This window comes from Athene cunicularia (genome assembly GCF_003259725.1).
Source record: "Athene cunicularia isolate RWA chromosome Z unlocalized genomic scaffold, athCun1 chrZ_part1, whole genome shotgun sequence".
Classification (NCBI taxonomy): Eukaryota; Metazoa; Chordata; class Aves; order Strigiformes; family Strigidae; genus Athene; species Athene cunicularia.
In genome coordinates this window covers 35,451,258-35,462,418 of record NW_020799142.1, presented here as the reverse complement: position 1 = coordinate 35,462,418, position 11,161 = coordinate 35,451,258, and the positions used below count along the sequence as shown (strand labels likewise).

The following is an 11,161-nucleotide window of genomic DNA, read 5'->3' as shown; positions in this document are numbered from 1 at the left end:
TTTTTTTTTTTTTTTTTTTTTTTCCTTTTTTTTTTTTTTTTTTTGGAGAGGAGTGGTTTTGTTTCCCTAGGGCAATGTTTAGAGTAGCGTTGTGGGGAAGGAGAGAGCATGGTTAACACGAGTACAGCTTTGATTTTCATGGGCAAAACAGGTTCAATGATTCCTCATGAACATAATCATTACAGTACATATGTTGCCCTCTATGTCTTTGAAAAGTTTTAGTGATACTTAAAAAAAAAAAAAATAAAATAAAAAAGAAGTAGAAGTAAAGAAACAAATATACCTCTAGTTGTAATCGATCTCTAACCGGGATTTTCCTCCCCCCCATCTAATCCCAGGATCACACACAAAGAGAGGAAGAGAAACTACCAGTTCCTACAGTCCCTCGCTGCCAGTTGGGGTTTTTTTCCCTACAGGTATGCATCCTGAAATCACTTTTATCACCGGGTAAAGCAGCGCTAAATACTCTTCCCTAACTGAACAGCTCACGGTGAGCAACGTGGCAAGGACTAGCAGCCAGGGCGGTCGCGGGGGGCGAGGGAAGCGATGCCGTTGGGGTCCCTACAACCTCAGCTCCCACTTTTCCACCCACCCTAACACCCACAACCCCGAGAACCCCGACCGCCGCTCTCCCGCGTTCCTGTCTCCCAACGCCGCCGCGCTCCGGCTAAGCCAGAACCCAGCCCCCGAGGCGGGCTGCGGGCGGGGCGAGGATGAGGAGAAACAACTGGGCCACGGGGAGTAACAACCTCATGGTTTCAGCCTGCCCTGGCTACTGCAGGAAAAGGAGGGCCCCGTGTCTGCGTGGGGGTGCTCCACCAACAACCCACTGCGGGAGCTGCTGCCCGCAGAAACCGCCCTGCACCCCCTGCTCTGCTTCCCCCGAGCCCCACCGCTGTCCTCGGCCATGCCCAGCGCAAGCCAGGGGCGGGTCTGGGCACCTCAAGTCTTTGGTTCTGAATAAAATCCAAAAGGGGGAAGCTCAACGGGACAGTCCCCAAACACTGGGGAACCTCAGCTGCAAAAATCATTAGACGTAGCTTATGGACCTCTACAGCAAATCTCTTAACCGACCCATCGCGCTCCAAAAACCAAAATAACTAAAAAAACCTTCAGAAGACATGTTGTCTAGAAAATATCGTGGTCCATCAGGAGAAGGATTTCTGGATCGGGGTGGAAAAAACAGTGTGTCCCAATTCCTGACTCTGGCAAACTTCTAAGGAAGTCAACATGACCTCATCCTAGGGGGGTTAAACCCGGTGCTCTCGGGAATTAGATAGCTGATCGCCTTTTTTTAAAGGAAGCTTTTAAGCTCTAGTGCTGTTTATTTTACACCCGACAATATGTCAGGCTTTTCACAGCTGGTAGTGAAACCCTCTCAACTTCCCACCGAGACCAACAACCAAGAGCAAGACAGAGGACACGGGACTCTCTACAGCCCTGTCCTACTACGCTTTTGGCCAACTCCAACTCTTAATCTTTCCATTAGGAAAGGTAACAAATCTTCCTGCCATCCCTTTAACCCTCTCTGCCACGTAAACGTTTAGGCCCAGCTCAGCCTGGCAAGCTCAGCCCGCCGGCCTTTCCCAGGGAGAGGACTCCTGACCATCCCCGCTGCATCGGCCACGCTCCCTCCCTCGCTCCCCAGCTCTGAGGGGCAAAGCCCACGCGCCGTCCCACGTGACAACGCCGCGGCTTTCTACTCCCATTTTCTCTTCGGTTTATTCCGCCTGCCTCTTCACCCTCCTTCCCCTCTTTTTTTGTGTTCCTCGTTCCCCTTTTCAGTCGGTTTCAAGACTGCATCCCCCTGTCGAACAGGAGACCCTGGCCAGCAGCATCTCAAACCGCATCACGTAACCTAAAGCACGGGGCACCCATGATACGAATTTAAAGGTGGTAAAATCAAGTCCGAGGGCATTAGCGGTCACTAACGAAATGAAAACCTGTGTGAGAAGAATGGATGAGAAATGGAAAGAACAGCAAGTAAAATACTGAGGCAGAGGAGGTCACTAATCAAAACATACCAAAGAGTGTAAGGGACCTTCATAATTGGGAGATGATGACGCTTGACCTCCATTTCTAGACCAAACAGCTGTGCCTGCTAATAGTAAAATTGGAATTACCATTAGAACTATGCAAACAAAAATGTCTTTCAAACTTTTTGGACAGTTTTGTAGACATGTAAATGCCGTATTCCAGATAGACTATAGAGCAGACATATGGAGAACTTCCAAAATACACACGGATGGAAAAAAAAAAAAAAAAAAAAAAAAAAAAAACCACAAAGTTCCCCCAGGCTGCTCCTCCGCATAGAGGGCTGCATTCATTCGCAGTTGGAGCTGCGAGAGGCTCCGGGAGAAGGAAACGTCTCGGTGGTGGAAGGAGAAGCAGCGGTGCCACGGGGGGCTGTGGGCGGCCGGACCCCTGAGCTAGCCCGGCACAGAGTAGCCCATTCTCCTAGCCTCGCTTCGAGACATCCTCAGTGCCACCGATTCCGTCACCCCACCGTCAAATTTACAGAATCTTTAAAAAAAGCAGTCAGTAAAAAGGCACTGCACACAACATTCCCGGAGACGTCGGTAAGGCTTGCGCTCTCTTTGGGCAGATTATTTGCTTTGGCCCGGTGAGACCACCAAAGGTCTGACCGAAAACCTTCTGGTTTAGATCCGCTGCTCTAAATCTGTTCCTGCTGCTGCAGGAAGAAAAGTGCTCCTGGTACCCAGCAGCATTTTCTAAGGAAAAAAATTGCCCATGCGAAAGAGGCAAACACGGGGAAAAGAAGGTTTGGTTTTTTTTTCACGAGTATTTTCCCAACAGCTTTTATATATTTAGCACAACGCTTAGACAATTTATAATGTTCTTTTGAACAAGTGATCTTCTGAATGATCTCATAAAACAGGGTTAAGAATTTGAGATGGAAATATTAGGATTTTAATCTTAACGTCTACATTGAGTGGCATTTCCTTGAACTGAGATAGGCCAGGGTGGAACTCATGGCAACTTTTTTTTTAGGCTCTCGCAGTGTAATTTTGTTCTCATAGAAGTCAAAATTATGTCAGTTCTAATTAAAACTTAAATCTTCCCTTTTCTGGTCCCTGTGGAGCTTTTAGTTGAGGTTTTGCTACAGCACTGAACGGAGCAATGAGCAGCAATCTTTACTTTCAAAATAATTTTTAACTAGCCCTTGATATCCTTGAGGGAAAGTGTCTTGCATGCTAAACACTTTCAGCTCTTATTTAAATGCACTTATACTCCTTATTTTTATTTTTTTTTGACACTCGGTTCTCCCTATTTACCCAGTAGAGCCTGCAGAAAGCAACGCAGCCCAAATTAGCACGGGATTTTCTCTGTGGCTCGGCCCCTTCCGTCGGGAAGGAGGGCAGCACCTCGCTAGGAGAAACGCAGCCCCAGTGCCGGGGGCGCTACACCTCGGGGGTGATTCCAGGCAAAATAAGGGCAAATTGCTGTTTTCTGAGGTATGGGACACACCCCCTCCCCACCCCAGGCTCTAAGAGCCAGGCGGTCCCTCTGTCCCCGGCCAGGGGTGGCTTTATGGGGACATTTGTGGACTGGATCTCACCCCAACGTTACACACTCGGGGCGAGCATGACGGAGGTGGGCACGGTGTCCTCCCGGACCTCGCCCTGCGCAAGCTTCTCTCCATCCCTCCTTCCAAAAGGGTCTTGGCACCACAGAACTGCTCCTAGGTCTATGTCTCGTGGAGGCTGGGGCACCATTTCAAAGGGCGAGGAGCCCAGGAGCTCCCTCCACCTCCGCCCTGCTGCTCGTGCCCCACGGCGAGGGAGGGATGGCTCAAGCCCTCTCGCCAGCGCTGCCCTACGGAAACACGGCGGCCTCGGCCGTTTTTGAGGACTCCCCGGGAGGTTTAACGGGGCTCACGCAGAGAGAAGAGGAGAGCAGGGCCTTTGGTCGCTTGTGACCTCGTCTCAAAGAGGGGATGGGAAGCCAAGAGGCCTCCTGCAAGGCGTTAGCGTGGGCTTGCGGGCGAGGAGAAGCCTAACGCTTTAGCTGAAAAGCCTCAAAGGTTTAAGAAATCTGAACTATATTCAGGTAAACATTTAAAACACCTGACACTCATGAGAACTACCCTGGGCCTCTGGATCTTTTCAGTTTCGGCTTTTATGAGTAAAGTGGGTTTAGTTAAAATGGGCAATTCTTGTGAACAAGGCGTAAAATGAATCAAGCGGATTCACAGGGGCTCGCTTTGTCCAGAGACACATTTTTAGGGATCAAACAGGCGTTTGCTTCATCCCCAGGAGGGGATGGGGCAGGGGAACGGTCAAGATGTACCTGTCAGGGCCACCCTGGAGCGAGGCTGCCGCGAGGGCCGGGGCGTCCCTGCACGGGGACACACTGTGCCCAGGGCAGAACCCATCTGCCGCCAAGAGCCCGAGGACACTGCGAGGAAGCCGCAATGAGGATGCGATAAAAGTTGCTTTTCTGTAAATACATCTGCCTGAGAGCTGCAAGGACCTTCTCTCTGCCCTGGCAATCCAGCGTGTAGGACCCCTCTCTGCTCATCTCCGCGGGACTCTGCGCGGCAACGCGGGCAACGCTGGATGCGCGTCTCACACCCAGCACCGCGGGAGCTCATTCAGGCACCTCCTACCAAAAATACGTTGAAACGTTCAGTAAAATAGAATTGTAACAACAATACCTGAGAGAGAAGGGGGAGAACCAACAGGAGTTGAAGGATTTGATGAAAAGCTGTTGTTGGTGTGATCTGGAGAATAGATCTTTAAAAGATGATACAGAATTAATCTAAAGCCATCACAAACTGATGCAGAAAGAAATATGGAATTCTTATGCATTCAGTTCATTTAAATGAAAGCAGGACAGGTTAAAAAGCCTCTTATTCAAATATTAATATTTTTATAAAGACATATTAGATGCAGGAAGCCAGACAACAGACCCCTTTTGATGGGAACAGACACTAGCCAATTCAGCGATGGTTTCTGATTGTCACACGGACCTGCTACGGTAGATATACAACATTTTCATTGCATAAACTACTTTACGAGTGAACGTCATTGAACAAGGCCTTAAAGCACGCCTGAAAATTGCTTTTTTTTTTAATATTTTTTTTTTGTTGTTCTGTTGAAATCCCTTAACGGCCAAAATAAAGCAAAGGGAGCGGAGCACGTTAAACCCTGGCACAGCGGGGTTAAGCCGCAGCAGCAAACTCCCAACTACTCATCCGCTGCTCCAGCAAGAAGGGCCCCGCGTGCCCCGTGCTCGGGTGCCACCGCCCCGCGGCGTCCCCGCTCACCGCCCGTGCCATTTGTCAGGGCACCACTTCAAAGTGGATTCTGTACTGTATCGGTTCAGTTCAGGCAAACTAAAGTCTTGACTTTTGGTCTTTTTTTGTTTTCAATGAAGCATCGAAGAATATGCAAAAAAAAATATTAACTCTCATGAGAACTCAATGGAACCCACTCTGCCCAGAAAATAACTATAGTGGTCCTTATTAAAAGTCAGCCCGTGCCAACCAGTCCCGCAGCGGTGGCTGGGGCACGGCAGGGTTTCCTCCTGCTTTGAGCCAGAAAACTGCCGTCCCCCAGGCACCCAGGTAAGAGGGGGCAACCGCTGACTTTAACAGCAACCACAGGAACTGAATAGGTGGAAACTGCCATGAAAAATAGAAAATCTAAAGGCAAATTCAAAAGGAGTCTTGTTAGCGCAGAAGTCATCCTGCCGCTGGGTTCTGGTCAGACCTCCCTCGCCCTAGGGGGGGGATGGACTAACAGACACAGCTCCTCGGCACCCAGTCGGCGTGACCGGGCCAAGGCCTCCCCTCTCGCCGTTTCTATTCTACCGTAAAATTCAATCTAAAACTTTTTAAACACCATTTTGCACTGATTGTTCGATATTTCGGTTGGCAGTAACTCCACGCGGGTGACCTCTGAGACCAGATCTCTCCCGTTTGCTGCTCATCTTCGTAAACTCCAGGCGTCCAATTCTGATTAAAGTTCACACTTTGAAAACGGTAAACGTGTATTCCAAAGTAAATATTTCCTTACAGAGGCAAGTGCTTTCCCCAGCGCATCACCAGTCTGCGAGCTGCCTGCTGCCCCACTTCCTCTGTTTGCTGAAAAACAAAAGACTCGATGTAAAAACAGACAGTAAGACATCACAGACTTCTATTCCTGGTCCACTTACTCATAATTTAATTGCATTCTAATGCTAATTACATAAAACTAATCTTTAATTACCATTAATCTGTTTATTGAGGTAGATATCAAACACATTCATGCTCCATTTTTGCAGATAAAATATAAACTTGACATGCTGCTTTTTAAAAAAATATATGGCGTTATCTGGTAGTATTTGGCCATATCACTTTTTCTGAACAAAAGGCTTCTGATAGTAGAAGATACTCAAAGTTGTGGAAAATAAGCAAGCACACAGCTAGGCAAGCCTGGGGGTGGGGAAGGGCTCCTGCCTCCCCTGCCCCGTCCCAGGGCGCTGAGTTTCTGCTCTAGGATGCGCCAATCTGCTCTAACGAGGGGTTTCCTCTTCAAAAACTCTACGGCACTAATACGTAAGGGCAATATTTCACATAGAAACCATCCCCAACGACCGCAGAGGAAGGTTATAGAGGTGGCAACGGCCGGAGCCCAGCCTGCCAGGGCGGCCCAGTTCCTCTCTCTGCGCCCGCGCTGGGACCAGTCACTAATTGCAGGCTCCTGCCACACTCCCCGGCAGCCCGAGGCGGCCTCGCTGCCAGGGAAGGACAATTAATGAGCAGCTACTCAGTATTTTGTTGTCTCCTTGTTCACCCTGTGACCCTGGTCCTTTGTCTACTTTTCACCGCGTGGTTTGAAGACTTTTGTGAATTCCGTACAGACTTTTCCCAAGTGTTCCTTCAGACTTGGCTCAAACATTTAATGAAATGATTTTTTCCCCGTCTCTCAGGTGATTGGATTGCACTTTTCGCATCAGAAATTTAGGGCAAGACAAGTCCTGGTGTAGCAGGCCACCAGCTTCTCACGCTCAGGTGACGGGACGGAAAACTTCTCCGTTACAGGAGAAATCAAAGGGAAGAAAAACGAGGGCGAAACATCCCACCAGTTTCAGCATCTGCATGACCATTTAGGAACTAAAAGCGCAGCTGCCCATGACCAACACTTCTGCTTTCACCCCTGAGGCCCCCAGTGAGGTGGCCAGACCATGAGAAACCACCAGTCACAGGAGCCACCCCCCGACAGGCTGGAGCAGTGTTGGGAACGCGAGGGCTGAGGCTGGTGAGGATCCCGTACGCCACGGGGTTTGAAGGGCTTCAGCCCCCCCGTGTCCCCCCCAATCCCCCAGCAGGTTCTGCACCACGAGCCCATGGGATCCCGTGCCTGGAGGACCTCAAGAGCAAACCCAGCCCATGTCTGTACCGTCAAGTACAAGCACAGGCACTTGTTGGTCATTAAAAAATAATATAAAACAGCCTCCCGCGAGTCTCCCCGCAGCGTTATTCAGTGAAATATTGAGTTCAGTGGATCCTTCTGACAGCTCGCTGAGTTTGGCTGTGGGTGTCAGCACAGGCCCTAATCACTGAACGCAGCCCCGCAGCGGCAGCTGGGAAACCCGTGGGCCGGGGGAGATGTCCTGCCGTCCCCCCTCAGAGCACCCTTTCCCCTCCGCCTCCTCCGCGCTCCCCTCCCTGAAAGCCTTGACCTCCTCCACGCAGCTTTTCCAAGCCTCCATCCCTTGTGCCTTCCAGCCCAGCCTCCCTGGCTCAGCAGCACCTCTGCCCTCAGAGCCGCCAGGGACCCATCGCGCCTAAACCTGACGCTTCCCTTCAGCAGGGTCCACTTAGGCAGCCTTAAGGAATGGCACAGAACAGCATTTTCCTTCCGTTTCTCATGTACAATGTGCGTGTTATCAAATTTTTACACCTTCACGTTTAACCTGACGGTGTAACCTGGACATCTCAGCATCTCTCCTACAGCACCTTCCCCGGGGAAGGCCTCAAGGTCTCCGCGTGTCCCCGCCGCTGTCAAACTCACAGGGTGCCATTTGCAACTCCTCCTGTGATGATTCTTTTTCTTAGTTAAAACTTTTCCTTTTGTTATTGCATACTTGAAAATGTGCTCATCTGCCAATGACAGCTTATTTGTGATCTCAGCTCAGTTTGAAATTGGGCATCAAGATGTACAAAGAAAGATAAATAAAGAAACGTGAAGACAGACAGAACAGGCGGTGTCAGCTCGCGATACAACTTTTCAGGGCAATTTAACCTTGTAAATCACAATCTAAAGGTTTGAGCCTTGAATAATACCAGGCAGATGTCCAGAAATTCAGTTACTTTGCTCTAAAGTGAACTGCGAATCTAAATGTAAATCATGCATTGTTTTTTCCTTCTTCTAAGTGACTCTAACTGCATTATTCTAAAATTAAGTCCTCCATTTGTCTGTCTGAAGGCTGGTTTCTCCTAATGAGATGAGCTACACTGGTCCTGTGGGAGAAGCAAAGGCAGGGACCACAGTCTTGTTCCACGTGCTCTCAGAAACCTGACAGCACTGAGCTGGGCCACGTCTTCTATTAGTTACCACTAAGAACAAAGGAATTCTTCAGATATATTGAATATTAAACTTCTCCTGGAAGACTTTGAAGACAAATTAATGCGGTAGGCCTGGAAAGCATACAGGGAGAGCCTCAGGGATGGGCAGCAGCGTGCAAAGTCCCCTTTTGCGGAGTTTCAGTGGGAAAGGGATGCTTGAAAAGCAGTAGAGCAGGGGTTTGTAACACGGGGAAGGCAAGCTCACGGCATTATTTGTGGGTCTCTTTATATAAAAACTTAAAGTCACCCATGAAATCAAACAAAAAATATGTGGTGGGTTTTTTTTTTCAGTAGCATCCAAGCAGATGGGGAAAACTGCTGCACTAAGGTATGCAAAGACCGAAAGTATAAACAGATTTAAAAAGAACTCGGCAAATTAGTGGAGAAGAACGTCCACTGGTGGCTACTGCAACCCCAGCTCGGGCCTGCAAAACCCCGAGGGAAGGCGGAGGAGGGAGGAGCAGAGGCTCCTTCCCAGCTGCCCGCCAGCGTCTTGGCTTTGGGTTCTCAGGGACAGCGGAGAAAATGGGCAAAGGGAGGTAACTACGGCACCTCCCACGTGGAAGACCAGGATGAGCACAAGTAGACAGAGATCTCCTGAAAGCGTGCATGTCCCCAAAACACTGGGATTGCTTAAATACAGCTACGCTTCTCAGCGTATGCTTTTCCTTCTTACATCACCAGCTATTTTACAGGTGAGCTCTTATTGGCTTTAGCTGTCGTTTTGGTAATGTAGGGGACAGGACTGAGATCGGCAGGTGACCAAAGAAAATCCGTGTGGAAGGAAGAATGGAAAAATAAAGAGTCTTGAGGAAAAACACAGCAAGAAGCGTCTGCTGCAAGAGGCCAATGATTTCGGGAGCACTGTGATAAAATTAACATCATCCCAGGACTGGGTGTTACCAGAAATAAGAACCAGACCTCAAAACATAGGAAAAGATAACCCAGGGTATCACAACAGAGAAGGGTAACGTGCAGTGCTGCTTCACACAGGGAACGGCTGTGGAAGATCATCAACTCTCACTATTAATATCGCACAGCTGTTGGTCCATCCCTTCACCACCAGCTCCTACGACACACTATTTAGATATTCTGTCACCCCTGGGTAAAACCAAACCTCAGGTGGTTTCCCAAAAAAATGCAGAAAGCAGAACAGGTATTGATTCTATTTAAATAAAAGGCTGAATTTCAGCACATCTACCAAGAGCTCTTCCACTTCAGCTTTCAGAAAGAAACCAGAAGATGTAGGGGTTGAGCAAGATGGAGGATCTTAGGCAAATATTTCATTTAATGCAAGTTACATACAAGACCAAAAAAAACCCACAAAACCTTTGAAAGAGCAATTTTTAACGGCTTCAGAGTTAGTACTAAAAGCTTTTTCAAGCCAATCACAAATAAGGACAATGATGGAGAGTTGGTGGGACCTGCAAACAACCAAGATGCAACAGAATGCAAGGGAAAAAAAAAGGGTAATAGAAGAAGTGCTAAACAGATTATTTTCATCTGCCTTGCCACGGGACAGATGATATTTTACAAAGGATTAGTCAGAAAAATTGGCTCCAAGTGATGTGTCAATGTAAAGGCTTGAAAATAAATTGATAAAAAGGAAAATAAAGATGAGCCAAATGACATTTCTAGGAGCTCTCAAGAAACTCAAACACAAAATTGTCTAACTTCTAACTGCAGCGTAAAACCAACTGCTTAGGCCAACCTAGTGCTGAAGTCAAGAAGGTAGAAAATATTAAAAACTAGTATTGAAAGCAAAGTTCTGTGAATTCAAAGGGCTACCAGATTTTAAATCTGGCTTCTCTACTAGGGAAGATACAGAGGAGCAATATCCGTGTGGACAAACACACCGTATCACATGGCCAACACCGCTCTTTGGCGGAGGGAAGTCCTGTCTTGCAAATCTAAATTCTTTCAATTTAGGCCATAAACGCACACAAAGGGGCTCTCAGTTACCTCATGTACAGTCCAGAAAAAGAACACCTGGAGCTACAGTGAGTCATTAGCGCCAATCTGAGCTGATGAACCAGCCCCTCAGCACCCCCAGAAAACCCCAACGATGAGCAACGCCTGGGCCAAGAGCAGGGAGAACCCTGAGGCCCGTTCTGTCCCTCCATGAATTCACAACACACCGGTATTTTGGATACGGAGTATCCAAAGACCTGGGAAGTGCATCAAGAAAGAGCATCATGGTCTAGAGAACAGAAGAAGCAGAGTCAGAAATAGTAGAGGGTGCTTCCCTTAGAGGATGAACTCAATAAATGTGGATTCTCCAGCTCGGAAAAGGGACGACGACAGCAGGGTATGACAAAAGCCACTGAGGGAGGGACCTGGGGGGGGTTGAGAATGAGCCAGAGTGTGCCCAGGGGGCCAAGGAGGGCAACGGCATCCTGGCTGGTGTCAGCACTGGCGTGGCCAGCAGGGACAGGGAAGGGATCTGAGCCCTGGGCTCGGCACTGGGGAGGCCGCCCCTCGCTGAGGGGGTTCAGTGTTGGGCCCCTCACCCCAAAAAGGCCATTGAGTGACTCGAGCGTGGGCAGAGAAGGGCAACGGAGCTGGGGCAGGGTCTGGAGCACAGGT

At 48.8% G+C, this 11,161-nt stretch overlaps 1 protein-coding gene across 1 annotated transcript in view; it reads right to left on the bottom strand.

Moving 5' to 3' along the window:
• TCF4 (transcription factor 4) overlaps positions 1 to 11,161 on the bottom strand; it is a 210,418-nt gene that overhangs the window by 9,675 nt on the left and 189,582 nt on the right. Inside the window, exons 11-13 of the mRNA XM_026865874.1 lie at positions 6,042 to 6,109; positions 4,679 to 4,757; positions 2,025 to 2,101 (exon numbers count right to left, since the gene is read on the bottom strand). Coding sequence (XP_026721675.1) covers positions 2,025 to 2,101; positions 4,679 to 4,757; positions 6,042 to 6,109 — 224 coding nt within the window. The remainder of the gene's footprint in view (positions 1 to 2,024; positions 2,102 to 4,678; positions 4,758 to 6,041; positions 6,110 to 11,161) is intronic.